Source organism: Coccinella septempunctata, chromosome 4, assembly GCF_907165205.1.
Source record: "Coccinella septempunctata chromosome 4, icCocSept1.1, whole genome shotgun sequence".
In the NCBI taxonomy this organism is placed as follows: domain Eukaryota; kingdom Metazoa; phylum Arthropoda; class Insecta; order Coleoptera; family Coccinellidae; genus Coccinella; species Coccinella septempunctata.
The window spans coordinates 17059457-17077560 of NC_058192.1; the positions used below are offsets into that span (position 1 = coordinate 17059457).

Here is an 18104-nt window from a genome sequence, read left to right on the forward strand (position 1 = left end):
CTACTGAAGGTAGATAGTAAGTATAATATGAGTTCGATATGTTCCAAAAACAATTCGAATGAAATAGAAAACTATAATTGATTTTCAAGAATTAGTTTTTTCATAGCAACTTTTTTGATTTTTCCTGTTGGTGTTTTAACTATTTCATTTACAAGTTTAACTCCTGCTCTTATTTTATACCTGTCAGAGGGTACTCTTTGGTTAAAAAAATCTAAAATTTCCTCCGATGTGGTCTTGCCGTTAAATCCGTTTTTCAATTTTACTACGCCCATCGGATGTTCGTTGTCTTCAGGGTGAGGTATGCCGATGACGCAACATTCGTGAACTGAAGGATGCTGCGCTAAAATGTCTTCAATAACTGATGTTCTTATGTTGTACACAGTGTAGAGCAATATATCTTTGAGTCTATCAACTATAACCAGACAATCTTCCTCGTTGATGTATGCCAAATCGCCGGTCTTGAACCAGCCGTCTTGATCGAAGCAAGAACTTGAGTCCATTTTATAGTAGCCATTCATGATTAATTTAGTGTTGATTCGCAGTTCTCCTTGCTGGTTGTACCCACATAGTTCTTCTGTATCCACATCAACGATCTGAAAGATAATTTTTTCAGATATTGATTTGTGTCGATGCAGTGATGTTAGAAGATAAAATTCATATACCTGATAATAATTATCATAAAAATAGCCCTCTCTGATACTGGAGTTCATTGGAACTCTAGAGCTGGTGGGTGAGCTATAGAGGGCGCTGTTACGAGAACAGCTCTGATGGGGGCACAGTGGACCTTGAGGTCGAAGTGAAATGTAACCCCCTTACCAAACTATAAACTAAGATAAAAATAGATGAAATTTCTCAAGTGAAATTACTTAATTTTTCACGATTTAAGACGGCACTGTGGACAAGTTATTTATGAAACGGTGTATATATGCTCGAATGGAGGATCTGGAGAGAACCCTGTGTAGGCATAAGGCACATATTGTCATATGATACGATTAATAGACTAGGGAGAAGCAGATAGTACTGCCTTCTCTTCTTTTACATATATTTTATCAGTCAACACATTTTTATGAGTTTATTCCATTGACATTGGAAATTATTGAGGGACTTCAAAGTGAACTTTTCTTGATGAGAGAAGGAACGCGCTGGCATTGAGATTATGGGATTTACTATTTACTCACCTTGATTGAAATTCCAGCCGCTACTTGTCCACAAGATTCGGGGTATTTCTTCTGCAACACCTTACTTTTAGGGTCTTTAACACTGAACAAAGTTATGAGACCGGTTGCCTCAGTCAAACCGAGCATTTGGAAGTTGTAGGCTTTCGGAAACATTTGTTCCATATAATCTAGATGATAGGGTCGGACTGGACCACCGCCTGTCACGAACAACTTCAAATTATCGTTAACTTCATATGAGTTTTCTTTCCATTTCAAATAAATATCCGTAACTTGGCCTGGCGGTAAAAAAACGACGGTTGGCTGAAAAAAAGATTTAGTATGAATCAGTGCCAATCAGCCGAATCAGAACGTTGGCAAGGGAGGCGGGTACCCCTATGATACATGCACACACATGCAATAAGAAACTTCTTGGTGGAAATTCATGCAACCATTTTTCCAGTAGTCAGAAAAAGGTAAGGAAAACAGGAAATGTAGTAAGATTTGGAGATAAAACTCTACTGGTCTAAAAATGTATTGAACACATTTTTTTTTATCAAGAACTGAAACCTTTGGGCATATGAATTTGAACAAGCGCGCTGATGCCTCTGAATGTCTGAATTCACTTCTGTGCTTTCCTGCTTCTTTTATGTTTTCTAAGTATAATTAGTTTCATTTTAGTAATGGCCCATTATGGACTTTTGTGATTGTATTCGGTGATGAATAATTTCCCTTCGTTATATTCAATGAAAAATAACTCAGAACTCACCTTGTACTTCTTTAGGGCTCCCCAGAGTGTCTCACTGTCGAAGGTAGCTCCAATAGTAAGAATTGATCCATGAAGTGTTGCCATAATCACAAGAGATATTCCCGAAATCCAATACATGGGAGAGTATGTTAGAGTATTGCTGTATGAATCTTCGCTTAGAGTCAATGTGAAGTTGCTAAGATTGAAGGATCCTGTTGAATTCGCAATGCTTTAAAGGAAAATCTGACTCTGAATTGATCAATAATCACCTGTATCCAAGATCTGATCACCAATATTGATAATTTTTGATAGAAGGGAATAATGATTGCAGCAAATGCCCTTTGGTTTACCCGTGGTTCCACTGCTGAAGAATAATACAGCGGTTTCTTTAAGGTTTTCGATTATCACTGGTGTGAACTCTTCATCAACAGTTTGCGATACAATTTTTTCGAGAGATAGTTTGTTCTCGCAGTTTCCTATAATGATAACTTCCGCTTGAATATTCGATTTCACCAAACATTCTCCAATTTTCTCCTCCACATTTTCAGCAACAAATAGCACCTATAGGAGAATACAATACAAATTTATTCATCCTTTTAGACATTACACCGATGTATAGGACATGTCAATAATATACAGCAAATGAATGAAATGACTGATGGCTATTTCAAAGAGCTAGATAGAAATTCACCAGTGCTATAAAAACATTTCTCAACAATTTCTTGATTTCCTTCTTGAAATGATTATCATTTAACAATTTGAATCTATCAGGTAGATGATTATAAAAAGTTATATCATCGGTGGCATCCTTCTTGTGGACAGGTATAACCTCGGCAACTATAGATCACTTTTTTGGCTAAATGTGCCAGTTGTTTTCAGATTATTTAGGGGGATTGCATGGATCATCATCGGAAAAAATCAAATGACAATTCCTTCATCTACTTCATCTTAACTAGTTAACAATTAATAATTGTACATAGGTAGAGTATAAGTGTAGAGACACGACATCAGATGTGTTCCAATTATTAGCCCGTTATTTATATGTGCGATAAATTATCGCACATACGGACCACAAAAATATACACCAACAAGAAATTAGTTTCTTGTAATTTTTATTTAATTGAGCCATTAAGTGTCATGAGGACCATATTTTGTTTGTGTGTAATACCTACGCAAACCTTCGCCTCTCCACATGGCATTTACAGCAATACTGAAAATTTGTTTCATATGCAAAAAAAGTAATTTTTCTCTCCAATATATCCACTTCAATTTTTGTGCAGTGTACTTTTACATCAGCATTGAGGGGTTGAATACTCGAAGATTGGCAGTGCCAATTAAATATCTCAATTTGAATTTACAATCAAAAATAATAATATACTCTTTTCTCATGCAGTGTCCTTACATCACTAAGGACGCTAGATATATGACCAACAATTAGAATATAAAAACAAAAAACTCACCTTAGGTTTTATGTATTCGAAAAGATACACAAGATCTTCCTCGGCCATGGTTGGTTCGATAGAGGCATATCCCACGTCGATAAATTTGGCTGCAAAAAATGGTACAGTCGAGTGAATCTGGTTCTGGCTGCACAGACAAACAACGTCATCTTTCTTGAGATTTTTTGACTTCAGGTAAATGGCCAGCTTCTTGCTTCTCACGAAAATGTCGCCATGCGTGCAGGATTCTCCAGTCTCAATGATATACTAAAAAAAAAAAAATGAAAATTGTAATTCTAACGAAACTAACTTATCTAATTATTATTTCTTTAGAATTTTGTTTTGTTTCCTGCTCGATTACGAAGGTTGAAATTAAAAACAAAAAATATTTCACCATGTACATATTATGAATTATGATATTCGTGAAAAACTCACTCGCCCAATTTTGTCTTTATGTAGCTGCAGTGAGCGATAAAGTTCGAATCCTAGGCCTCCTCTGCCTGGCTCATATAATAGTTCAGGTCCATGTAATATTACAGGATCTGAAAATAAATACAATTTTTGTTAGTAATCGGAAAAATTTTAAAAATTGGAAATATCGATATTTTCTTCTAGGTATAGGAAAGTGAATTTGGAAAAAGGTTTTGCGTCACTTTAATGGAGTTGAATTTGGAAAAGATGGGATAGGTATCCAGGCCAAAGTGGACCAAAGTATCCGATATAAATTTCAAAAAAGCGGAGAACAAAGTATAATTTTTCGAACAAGAAATTGCAATGAAAGAGAGTTATAATAAAATATCATTCAGATTCTGATTCAGATCTGACATTGATTATGATTTCTACAAACTATACCAGAACATAAACTGTATGGCAACATTTGAATAATCGACATAACGATAAAACATCGAGAGTTACTTATGAAGGACAAGCAGAGTAGGTATACCTACCTACTCAGTACTCTACATTGTAAAATATTCGAAATGTTTCCAATATTTGGAAGTCTAAAAGAAAAGCATTCGGAAGTTTAGTTTTGAGTTCAATTTACTGGAGCCATATACGTCGTACCTTACTCTGATTTCTGAGCAAATTATCAATTTGGCTACTATACTAAATTAAGACCTAATGGAACAGCAATACCTAGTGAAAATTCCAAAAATACATAGATATTATGAAGTTATGTAACTCTTTATACATTTCGATTAATCATAATAGTTTTTTTCATGCGATATTCTAGCCAAGTGGTTCCCAATCTGGAGGGAGGGCGCTTAAGACCAAATATTATAATCTTTGCTTTGTGATTTGATTGGAATCAATCAAATACTGAAGAAGTTAAATAAAAATGGAACCGGTTTATCGCTAATCTCCTTGGATGGCGTTCGCTTCCGATTTCCGGTAGTTTAATTTAATCTATACACGTGAATCATTTGTTCGGCGATTTTAGAGCGATCAAACAGTTTTATGTACCGCTTATTTATAGAAGAATAAGCATATTGTGTTGGAAAAAGATTTCCTCTTTGTTGTTCAGAAAAAACTATATTTTGAAAACCACTCCATTGCATGATATAATTTGTGAGATATAACTGAAAATGAAATTTCTTTTGAAGATTTCTTTTCAACCGATCTGAATTGGAAAAAATGTTGAAGGGAAAAAGTCTTTCTTTTGACATGAGAATTTTCTGCTAAAACATATTTAAAAATCATCAAAGACTCACCCTGTATTAGTTGAAAATAAAAATGCTAAATGTAGCATATCTTAAAAAAAAGTGTGATTGACAAAATCTTTGGGTTATCTTGGACTCTGCACCCAACAATTTATTATCCAAGAAAGTTGTGGGCACCAAAATGCCCATGTTATATAATAGCAGCTATACAAATCCGAGAGAGTGAATCAATTCTCAAGTTTAACTGCTCATAAACAGTCAGTGTTTCAACTTGAAAATGAGATTATTCCAAGGCCAGCGAATACTACAAGAGATGGGAGAAATCATGATAACAGAAGAAGTTGCTGCAACTCATTCTCCAGCACGAACAAGGGCGGTCCTACGGAGGGAGGGGGGTAAAGGGGGTAATTACCCCCCCCCCCAGAGCCCACAACGAATTCGATTTTTAAAATTTTGTATATAAAAAAACTAGGAAAAAACAATATTATAATGAAATGTAAAGAAGAGATTCCTTGTACAATTTTGAAAAAAAAATATGGGACTGCAAATGCTACCTAGAGATACCTACAGAATGTAATTTGAAGTCTTAATTAGAAATTTTAATTTTTCTTTCAATTCCTACCCCCTCCTAGAAAATCAGTGTAGGAACGCCCTTGAGCACGAATATACCTAATGGTACCTTAATGGTTAATGCTTTGGGAGATGATGCGCATTCCGCTCAGATACATAAGAGCTTAGTTAAAGGCACTGCATATTGATTTTCGGAAATAAAGGTGAAGTTCATACTTTTTCTTCAGAATTTTTTTTTCTAATTCTGATTTGTAATGACTAGGCAGGTATATCCACTGCCCAAAAATATTCAGTTTTTTCGTAAATAATTAACCTAATTCTTATTATGTTTTCATTAATTCATGTGTTGTACTATCACAGAAGAAACCGGAAGTAACAATGATGCGAAGGCCTTTGAAATTTGGCCAACACCTATTCAATGTAAAATAATTATGAATGGATCGTCAAATACATTCATTCGATTTGTGCTTGCTATTTCCTATAAAAGTTCCTGTTCAAAATGAAAATCTTCCTACGAAAATTGAGTTTTTTATTGGAGTAAACGAAATCTCTATCTAGAATAATTATAAAATCTTGAATAATTTCACACGATATATGAAAACTGAATCAAATAACACTGAAATTTTCCTCACTCTACTCTGTTGCTGTCATTTGTTATGAAATTATTTTAGCTATTGAGCGAATTAAATTTTTGATGGAAAGAAACGGGTCAAATAGTCCAGTCCAGAACAACCAATAAGCGTTAGTATATATGTATAAATTTTAAATTCATAGTTCCAGTACGAAAGAGCACTAAGACATGAAAATTTTGGTATAGGTAGGTACCTAAATTCTACTTATTTTTTCTATAAAAGCTGAAATATCTATTATTTTATGCAATGAAAGACTTCCTATTTGATTTCTAGAAGATGAATTGTACAAGTTTCGTTGAATTTAGGTCATTTTTGAAGAACCTGTTCCTGCACTCATCAAATCTCACGAAAGTATGTACTGTTTATAAGTTGATGGACTCACCTTTATTCATACTTCCTTCGACTGAGGACGCACGGTACAAACTGTTACACACGTTAAGTTATATACGTTTATTTCTATAGTCCTCCCGACTCCAAGCTACTGTTGCATTACGTAATCAATTCGAATTATATACTTCAATATTCAATTGTTTCAATACTTGAGATACTCGAGACGGCAAACACGCACTTACCCAATCTAAGTAATCTAAGTATACACAAACTTATATTGTGCTTTTACCAATTGTCTCAAAACTTCTGTCGCATTTTTGCAGATAGCATTGAATCGTTTATGAACTTTTAATTTGGCGATAAGAGTGAGTTCCTATGCGAATAAATGACATTGATTTAATTATCAACGAACAATATGCAAATTTAAATCGATTGTTTGGTGGAATATCATACAAATTTCCTTTTATTCATTGTAATGGTCATTTCAAACATCCGATACCGCCACAATATTTATGAATCAGGTAGATATTATTAATTATAACGCTCAACTATACTAGTCTGCGAACTGTAGAGATTCTAGCATCTGTTTTCTGTAAAAACGAGGTGGAAACTATTTTGAGTTACGTGTATTCATTTTATTTCAGAACACGTTTTGTGCCAATTAATGATTTCACATTGTCGATCATATTAGTCTATCATACATATTTCATCAAACTAAGAATAACGTTAAGTAAGTAAACATGGTTTGTCTGAAAAAACCTTTGTTCATACAAATGAATTTAATGTGCATTCCAAGAAACTTCGCCATCTGAAAAACTCTGTCTCGTTAGCGTTCAGAATTATCCAATAATATTATTATTAAATTTTTATTGGCGTGCAGACTGCAGAAAGAATTTTTCACAGAAACCAACTTCAATCACGAACAAAAATTAGAGGTAGGATGGACATATTATGTGGATGAAATATTTCAGTGACCCCAAGATCAACATTCCAATGTTTCTATCGGTCATCAATCTTATCAATAGTGCTTTGATCGCTAGAGTTTTTTTTGTAAGAGGTAATGGTAAAAAAAAATAGTTGAGCCAAGAAAAGAACCCTCCAGTTTCAACAACGTTGAAAATGTGATGATAAAATTTCTAGCATCCCATATTTCGGTTATTTCCCAAATATATAAGTGTGCTATCATAATCTTTATTCATGCAATAATTCATTCAATTGTTTGCATTCGTCATCAAAGTACAAAATGAACATCATAGAACACTAATATATGGACATACTCAGTAATCAGTATTCCCTATTAGGGAATACTCCTTCTGACGAAAATGATATATTTTTTATGAAATATCTTTGAAACGTCACAATTTGAAATAACCATTTCAACCGTTTCCAAAAAAAAATTATTTTAAGCACTTAAAAATGTAAAATGACAATGGGTATTTAAAATTTAAAGCGTTTCATTTCAATTGCACAAGTTGGCAACATCGACTAAAATATGCCTTGATAATAAATGACAACAAATACATTATCTTGATGAGATAGACAAAGATGGCTGTCTATGAAGTCTGCGACGAACAAGGAAAGCTCGTAAAATTTTATGCGATTTTTATGGCCGGTTTCAGTTGAGGCTCGCCAGTAAGTACGCGCCTGTAAATCAACAGCTGTTATTTTATAAACCAGCTGATCGGACATTGTTCTTTTTATTTTATAGTAGGCGCTGTTGCCAAATCGTAAACTTGAAACCAAGCGATTTAAATTTTAAAACCCCATATTTGAGGAATGATTTTGAATAATTTCCGCGGTGCATTTGAAAAAATCATGAATGAAACTCATAATTATTTAAGTTTGAACTTGCATATGCTGTGATAACCCAAATTGAGGAGAATTCCTACCTTAATACTTAAAATACCTATAGATATATTCCTGGTATTCAAACATCGAAAAATTGAAGAGCTTTTGTTTAGTTGTTTACATTGATTAGTATAGTCCCAACAAACATTTATCGTCGGTAAATCGTCGGCTGTGTGCTGTTACTGCTGGCGAAGTGCGTACTGCTGTTACACATCATCGGACCTTTGAAGATCCGAGGACATGGTTTACGCTGCTGAAGATGTGTAGAAACATGAGCATCTAGCCAGCGTCGGCAAAACGCTGCTGTTAGATGAGCAACTTCTTGGCGGTTTATATTCATCGGATCGGTTGCGGTTAGATGCATCTTCAGCGCGTTCTACCCTTAACATAAGGTCAAGCTGTACTATTTAAATTTCGCGGGATTTTGCATAAGAGCTTCCAGACAATCTAATTTCCGTAATTCCGTATCGAAGCGTTATTTCATTCAGACGGCGTACGCGTGCACGTGTTTCGATGATAAAAGAGTTTTTAAGAGTAGGCTATTTGACGAAATTTTTCTTTCTGAAAACTTCCTTGTTGTGTTGTGTTGTATTAACATAGTAACAGTGATGTCCCAGGGCAGGTGAGTACAAGAAATCAAAATAAAATGGTATTTCTATTTCTAATAAACGTCGAAGTAGGCGCCAGGAATATCATCACGTGAAACAGAGAGTTCTCGAAATATTATAATAGGTCCAAGTAGTACATCATCACCATCATTAGAACCGAGTACTTCAACGATCTTTTGAGATTGCATGTCGATAAAGATAATTGAAGAGATAGAAATGGATGAGAACACCATCAAAATAAAAAGGTAGGAAGAATTGAAGAAATTCGATGCTGATATACTTATATATGATCTAGAATATTTGAAAAAATGTGTAGGTAGAATTGTATCTAGTCTTTTGGGATATGCTTTCATTTTTTGGTTTTGGTCTTTTTTATTCTAGAGAAAAAGTTCTACAATTTGAAAGACAGAAAAATCTATATATACAAATATTTTTTAGTTGTCCAAATTTGGCCTCAACGGGGGTAAGGACGTAGCAGAGACAACACGCAAAATAATCTAACTCATAATAAGCCATGAATCAGGAATTTCCCTGAATTGGTCGGGTAGGAATTAATAATAAAAATGGATTAGAAGCAATGGCGAATATTGTTGAGCTTAATCATGGTGAGTTTTCATGTTGTATTGGTCGAAAATGTTGACATTTTTGAATGTAAGGAAGTTACTCAAATTGAATACATATTTTGCATGTTGACATATATTTAATTAATTTAAACACATATGAGATGATATTCTATATGAAATTCAATAATTTATTTTATACAAATAATGAAATTCTATTATCCAGGATCTGTAAGGATAAATCCTATTACAAGAAGTGCCACTGATGTGGAAATGAATCATGTAATGAATTGGCTTCGCAATACCGGTGACAGAGCAGGAGGCAGATTGAAATGAGCGGGGGAAAAAGAAGCAGGCAATAATGAGCAGTGAATAAATATATACTTTTTTTCAAGTAAGCTAGTCGTTTTTATGTGTTTTTTCAACCTACAAAGTATTTATATATGTATATTATTATATGAGCGTTATATTTTAGTTGTTTGAATATATGAAGGTTCTTTTCAATTGGCTGTATAAATTGTCTTGCCCTAATCACAATATAAGTGTTGCAAAGTTTCAAAAAATATTAGAAGAAAAAATAGATCTCCTTCAACATGAGAAATGATTCCGAGATTTCATAAGAAATGTTCAAAGATCAGAAATTATTGATCAAATAATTCATATTCAATTTTTTTTGGATTTGCCAATTTCAACCAACGATTCTCAAATTTTCAGGGGCACCTTAGCATGTTTACTTGGCATTTCTTTCTAACTCTAGTACGAATTCAGTTTCAGCAACGTTTAGTTGGTATTAAGTGTTAAGTGCCTCCTAAAAGTTGATGAGACAGAAATCGTACATGAGTAGTAAGAAATGTCACGTAAATATGCTTAGGTGTCGATTAAAATTTAGGGATCGTTGGTGAGAACGAGCATTAGTATTGCAGGTATGTATATATTATACCGACGCGACGTTGTACCGATCAATTGGAACAGCGTATTCCCAGCATTGTCTAGACGTTAAGCCGACGTGGTGCCGATCAATTGTAAAAGCATTCTTCCAATATTTTGAAGAAGCTGAACCGACGTCGTAACGATTAATTTGAGGAGCGTATTTGAAGCATAGTCTAGACGCTAAACCGATGCTTTTTTGCACAGTCGAATCGTCACCGGATCTGCAGTGTGCAGACACTGCAACATGTCGGCTCATAGTCCGTCGGGCGGCTGTCGGCCGATGTGACACTATTTGCAGTATACCGATTCTAACATCGCAGCACTAACCCAACGTTGGGCCGAGTAAAAAATGTTTGCTGGGGTATGGCTATCTACAAGTAGTTTCTCAAGCAATTAATCGATAACCTGAATAATTTTTATTTCTGGTGAAGTCTGATTGACATCTTCCTGAATAAATCAACTCTCAAAATTTGAGGATATGGGGTAATCAAAAACACGAACACTTTTGTCATTGAGACATCCTTTCAATCTCTGAAAATTGGACTAATTTTCTTTGATGGTATTTCGACAACAGAAAATTATAAAAGAGAAACTATTATCCTAGTGGTTCTTCATAAACTTCAGGTTCAAATATGCATTACAAGGTCTTTGATAACTCAATTAAATTTTAATGGGGTAGTCAAAACATTAATTCAAATTTTTGTTATAATTACGTTTGTCCATTTCATTTTCTGCTCAGTTCATATATTCAACTCCATCACCAGATCGCCACTTTGTTGCTGGATTATTTCACATAGATAATAGACATAAAATACAACCTTCACTTTCCTCATCAAATTGGATCCATTAAAAAATCAGGCATATTACAAAGCTCCAGGCGAAGCCGAGTACAACACCTTTATCATTATAATTCAAAGTCCAGTGTACCAGATACACGAATAGGTAATGCAATGTCACTAGGAAGAAGACATCTGAAATCGTGACTAAATTATTCTTTTATAGGTGTCCCGTATTTAATGCAACAAAATTTTCTAGAGGCAAAATTAGGAGGAAGCTACTTTTCAAGGGACTGACAATTTGGACGTGACGCAAGGTCACAGCGGTCCTTTGAAAATGTAAAAAAAAATCGTTACTTGTACATACTCAAGCGCGTCAGATTTTCATACAGATGGTTAATCTGGGTGTCGTAGATGTGTTGACCTATAAATCTGACACAAATCAGGGGGGTTTTCTTAATCTGACACTTTGAAGATGATAAAAATCCCTTTTTTTCGAATATTTCCTTCCCTGTACCTCTAATCGTTTTTGTATTAATCATGAAACTTGTAGATAATATAATTCTACACAACTTTTGTCTGAAGCAATTTTACATACTCTCAACCGTTCTCGAGTTAGAGGGCGATAAGGGCTAGAAGCTTAGCCACACATGCAAAAGGGCAAGGTCAATGTAGATTCCCAGTCTAATCTACAATTGTCAAAATGACAAGATATTTCTATGATGACAATTTCGAAATTAGTCACGAAAATTTTAGTGTTTTCTGTGACTGAACCTTAGAATGTACTATTTTAAAACGAGTGAATTTTCGCTTCAGCATGTATCGCTAAACACCTCGCATTAATCGCCATATATCTCAAAAACGTTTGAATCTAGAAAAAATTGCTTGGGACAAAATTTGTAGAAAATGTTATGCTCTACACTTTTTATAATGAATGCGAAAAAGATTTGAAGCCTAGGGAAGGAGATAATTCAAAAAAACTGATTTTTGTGACCTTTATTCCCAATTTTTATTGTTTCGGCTAGCTAAAACTGTCAGATTATATTTTTTCCGTTATTCTTGAATCATTGCAACTTTGGCGCCCTCCCACACATTTTCGACACGCTTAAATTGTCAGATTAAGAGAATACATACTTTTCAACATGTAATTAACCACATATATCTTAATCTGACATGCTCGAGTATGTACAATGATCGTTTTTTTTTACTATTCTGACAGGCTGTCCTAGACAATTCCCCCTATTTACAGGTCTAATTTTTGGTAGAGGTACTCAACAGGGTCTAAGGTATGTCTCCTTATATTAATATGACACGCTCGAGTAAATCCCAAATTTCCCTCTTTGGCTGCCCAACTATAAAAATAGTGTGAGTTTCATGATATGCGAAATCTCATAGTGCTATCTATTTTGGCGATGAACACTAGGTATGTCTTTGGAACCAACGTATTCAAATTACAAGAAAATTTTCACACCAATCCATTCAATTGAAAAACTTTTTTGTCTCCTGCAATTTTTTCACGAAACGAAAGATTTTCGAGAAAAATCTGAAAATGTGATTGAGAGGTATACCAATCTCGAAAACCTTCAATCACATTTTGCGTTTCATGAAAAAATTGCAAGAGAGAAAGATGTTTCATTGGAATTCAAATATTCGGTTAATGTTCACTGGTTCCAAAGATATTGTGGCCCAATAAAAAGTGTCTTAATTGGTGTAATACCAGATTCTGAGATGAAAAGAAAATACTACTTTTAGGGGCCAGTAACCCCAAAAGAGGGAGCCTTCTTGCAAAAATAAAAAATAGGGGTCTCCTTATTTTTTCTCAAGAATCCGTGATTAAAATTCCACATTAATTTCGGGACACCCTGTATGGATAGGGTAAAAGCTGGTGTCTACCTGTACCAACTATTTTTTCAGCCCATTATATAGGGCAGCGTATGGCCTTCAAGGAGCAATTTCTCAAAATAGGTACATATTTGAGGAAAAATGATTTATTTTCTGTATGATCGTTTACCAAATAAACCACCAATCTTTAGCAATAGAAAAAATTCAATATTTCGATTGAAAGAGAAATATTGTTTTGAAGCTAAATAGTAAAGATTGGTCTCATTTTGAATTTTAGGAATAATAACACAGCTTTAAACACGTATCAGCAAACAGAACAGTAATTGATTATAATTTTCTTCCTCGTGTTGATTTATAGACTGTAATGTCAGAAAATCCATCATAGAAAGATTTTCTCTACATTATATCATACTTAAATAAATTTTTCCAAAAGGAAGAAAAAAGTTCAACGTTCTGGTATCATCATTATAGTAGCACGGAATTTTTCACTAATCATTCGCAAATATTAACTTGCATTACCCTATTTATATTTGACGATATTATCTTTCAGAACTTGGTCTGACTAATCCTAATTGTGACATAAATATCAATGAAGAAAAAGGATCAGAAAATATTCTTGTTTATAATAATTTAATAGTTATTTTCCTATCAAGTGCGGAAAGTGATACTTGCCCGCACGAAAAGCAGAGTTCGGGTAAGCAGTTGAGTGCGGGCAAGACACTTTACGCAAGAGTTAGGAACAATATTTTTTCTACAAGCGCTTGAAATATATAAATATATCCATTTCACGAAACAGATCATATCTCATTTGATTAATTCATATATAATGACAGACGTAATTCTGCATGTCATTACTATGGGTTTCTCATCGTTGACGTTCTATGCATAGAAACATGATAGAATTTAATTTACTCTATAATATTTGCGTGCGGGAAAAACCCCTGCTAATCCATTCCCGCACGCAAATGCGTGCGGGAAAGAAATAGCAGGCGTTTTTCCCGCACGTTTTGGGAAAGTGACTCTTTGCAACTTGGAATGCGTGCGGGAAAAAGGTTGAACGCGCACGCTTGTAGAAAAATAAATTTATTTCAATAAACAATTCCGAATTGTTTTGGTTTAAACAAATTCAGCATATTCATACATTATATCAAACAATCAAACGCAATAATTTTAATTTTTCCTAAGAACAGGAAAATTTCTTACATATTTGGTATCTTCATTTTATATTAGAACTAATTTTTTTTTATAATCATTCGCAAATATTAACTCATTCAATAAAATCCATTGTCCCAATATAACAATATTATATTGTATACGAGAGACGAGAGAATAATATAGTCCGTTCAAGAATTACTGACATCCCAGTAGGCATGGAAAGTCCGGCCCCAGATTAATATCTGATCACAAAAAATACCCAATAAAAAAAAGTTTCGATCATGGAATTAAAGATTTTTAAATTTAACGTAGAAAAGTATTTGAAATGAAGAAATACTCAAATTTAGAGCAAATCAATCAGCATTCAGAATTGATACATTATCTCAATTTGTTCGATTGACCTAAGAATACAAGCAAAAGTACATAATTCAAAATATCTTCAAACAGTGAATCGATATTCATTCCTAACCTTAAATCCTCAAGTCAAAATCTTACTTTATGGACTACTACCAAGTTGAATTCGATTTTCTACACCTGCCCAAGATGTCAACAATTCTTGAATGGAGTATATCGAATTGTTCACAAATTTCAGCATGACTCCATCGTTAATTGATGATAAAACATTTGTATTTTTTTGTGTTCAATAATTTTGATCAGAACAATTCAATAAATTCCATCCTGTTTTTCAACCGAAATAATTCTCACTCGAGGTATTGGTCCATCGGGCCACTTTAGACTTCCTCTTTTTAGATTTCGGAGGACACAGAGGGTACCCTTGTGGAACACAATTTTTGACGAGCAAGGTGGCGATCACACGGTTGTCGTTTTTCACTTTGGTCACTGTCACTGTTGTTGTTTCGTACAGTCTTCTTCTCGTATAATGCGGCAAAATCGTTTCAAGCTGATCCAAACGATCTTCGATTAGCAATTCTTTGATTTCGTCCCTGGTTAAAGAAGGCGTATGAGCTTGCTTTGAAAATGGTTCTGAATTCTCGCTAGTCTCGACGTATAGGTCCAAGCTGTTTTCGTATGGAGAGATGAAAGGGTGGTCTTCGTTAAAGTTTGAGAAGTCCTGGTTGTGATTATTTTTATTTCTGTTCTCCACATGATATCCTTTGGTGATTGTATACTCTATGTTCGCATCTTTCTCTTCTTTTTCACAAGGTGATTTTTTTCCACTTATTTTCACACAAACTGGACTTCTATAAACGTACTTCGTGACCATGTTGAAAACCTTAGTTTTCATCACTTTTGTCGGCTTCACTAGCTGGGGTAGGTTCATCGAAGGTATTGGTAATTCACTGACGTATCCTAAAGAGAACTGGGGTAGTTTTTGAAGGTAATTGTTAGGGTGTATTTGTTTCGCGCGATTTTTTTCCGCGGCATTCTGGTCAACAAAAAGTGCGGTAAACAGTAACAATATCATATCTCACGGATCTGAAGCCTCTTCGAAACTGGCTTAAGGAAGTGGAGTAGTACCTCTTTTATAACAATGCAAGGAAGAAGTGGGTAATACGCCAGTTGCTGTATGAAAATCATTTGGTCGCACTCCACTGTTCTTTGTACCCTTCATTATGCTTTGATTCGATACCATGAGTATCGTGCTTGGAAAGTGTGAAAACGTCCAATTTAGTTTTTGCAGCGAAACCTAATTTTAACTGACGCTCAATTTATAGTTTCATTCTGTAGACTCTATAGAATGGAAATAGACGGTCAGGAAAGTACCTTTTGGAAATCATTGCAAACGTGGAAAATGATTATAGGTATCTTGTTGTCGTTTCGAACAAATATAATACTCTGTGTGCTCTGAAAAGTTTGCACTGTATGGAAAATTTTTCAATTTCATGTTTTTCCTGATAAAATGTTCAAACTACACTTCACAACTAGGTGCCTACTATACTCTAGATCCTTTCGTTTGCATAAAAAGTTTAGCACTTTTCTACACTCGATTTTAGTATTCGTTTGCTGATTGAATTTACACCAGTGTAGAGGTGTAGTTTATCTACATCTCCAGAAATACTGCTTTAGTCTTGTAATCTAGTGCAATGCTAATGTTAAAACGTATAATTCAGTTCTTCAGATTTTACAAATTGTATACTCTGAATAACATGTTACTTTTAAAAGAAGATTAACTTGTTGATTGTTATAAAAAATATGAATTATTATTATGATTTAATATTGGTTCATCATGCATCACAGCATCAATATATTGGTTTCAATATTTTGGGAAAGGAATAACAAATGTTCCACACTCTATACTCAAATCAATAAGAACACCACAGAACAAGGAACTTTCCACTTCTTTTTCAAAAGTGAAAGACATATTAGAGAGTGAAAATCCGACCCAATTTCTTCGGAATTATAAAAAATTTCTCATTAGTCATTTTGCTCTTATTAATTTCGTTATAAAGAACAAACATTTGTTCTGTGAGAATCGTTCTGTAGTATTCGTTTTATTAGAGGATTGATAATGGAGAACAACGTTGATTCGAGTTTCACACAGATGTCCCATCGATGTAGTTGTTGTTTATTGCAATTATTCATTTCATTGTTTTACAGAGATCTGACTGATTGAATGGATGATGGGTTTTGTACTAATTTATCAGAGGCGGTTTTAATTATGAACATTTGAAGATTTCTTCCGATTCTTTTTTCTCAATTGTGCTAGTAGAAGTATACTTACTTACCTATATAGCCTTATTCTATTCCAGGTCAATTGTGTGTGAATTACACTTAGAACTGAATAACATGATTTTCACGAATACGAGTTAATTATAACCAAGAAACACGTGTCTTAGCACCTGAAGATGCTACTGTGACAGTGAAACACGTATCGAGGTTGAAAGACTCATATTACGGAAAATCATGTTATAAAGTTTTTAGTGTAATTATGGATTTTCATGAACCATCGAGCATATTAATCTTTAATCCAATGTTTGAACAAAGCAGAAACCAGCTTTCTGCCCACCTGGTAGGTATTTTAAGTTATTTTCCTTAATTTCCTCCTTTAGGTCCATTTTGCTATACAACAGAAGTTTTGGACCAATGATGCTTATTTTCTCGATCATTTCATCACTGATGGAAAGATTCGCTAGTAAGATGTTTTCGGCAACAGAGAACCAGGCTCTGTAATATGTTTTGACGATCTATACCTACATCATTTCCATAAAAGGTTCATATCTTCACTTTTGGGTGGTTCTTTTGAAATAAAATTCACATCATGAATGATGCATGGTGACAATTCAAGAGTCCGGGAGAGTTGAACCCCTTTTCACACTTAAGTTGTATCTGTAAATTATAGCAAGTCATTTTTTTTTGCTTGATGATATCATGCTCAAATAGGTAACGATAGGTAATAGTAGAGTGATGGTGAGATGAATATTTAGGGTACAGCAATATTTGGAACCTAAAATTGGCTCATGTCTCTCTAACCCATGAGAGAGTCGAACAGGGGGCGAGAGATACTTGACCATAAGTTTGTTTATCAGGAAAAGCATTGAAATAAAACAATTTCCAATGACCAACGAACTATATCTGAAGGTTTTCATCATCAGATGTATCAGCGTATGAAATACATATTTTCTATTTTAGAGTCACTCTCACTTATTTCCGAGATGTTTTTTACTTTTTTGAACCTTTGTATATTTTTTTTTATTTATTTCTACTATTCAATTTTCTTTTTTTTAAGCAAACTATTATTTAAGCTTAGTGTGGGAAACTTGGACCACTGATTATGATGTCTCCCGATCATAGCATGGATCAAGTCTCCCGCACTCCCTTTTATATAGTCTATTCAACAGATGTTTTCTTGAAACTTTCACAACTATTATTAAAAAGGCTCATTGTTTGTA

At 34.1% G+C, this 18104-nt stretch overlaps 1 protein-coding gene and 1 long non-coding RNA gene across 4 annotated transcripts; one reads left to right on the forward strand and one right to left on the reverse strand.

Annotated features, from left to right (window-relative positions):
• Positions 1 to 59: 59 nt before the first annotated feature.
• LOC123311072 (luciferin 4-monooxygenase-like) lies at positions 60 to 6765 on the reverse strand. The gene is made up of 7 exons (XM_044894836.1): positions 6587 to 6765; positions 3777 to 3883; positions 3363 to 3608; positions 2172 to 2463; positions 1924 to 2114; positions 1179 to 1478; positions 60 to 593 (listed from the first exon to the last, which is right to left on the reverse strand). Exons 1-7 carry the CDS (start codon positions 6594 to 6596, stop codon positions 72 to 74), a joined length of 1668 nt encoding a protein of 555 aa, XP_044750771.1. The 5' UTR covers positions 6597 to 6765; the 3' UTR covers positions 60 to 71.
• Positions 6766 to 8523: 1758 nt separating this feature from the next.
• On the forward strand, positions 8524 to 9902 carry LOC123311812. Of its 3 annotated transcripts, XR_006537517.1 has the most exons (4): positions 8524 to 9004; positions 9063 to 9235; positions 9429 to 9595; positions 9777 to 9902. It is a non-coding gene; the product is annotated as an uncharacterized LOC123311812 (long non-coding RNA). The 3 variants fall into 3 exon arrangements; XR_006537516.1 differs by lacking the exon at positions 9063 to 9235; XR_006537518.1 differs by lacking the exons at positions 8524 to 9004; positions 9063 to 9235 and adding an exon at positions 9240 to 9302.
• Positions 9903 to 18104: the final 8202 nt, after the last annotated feature.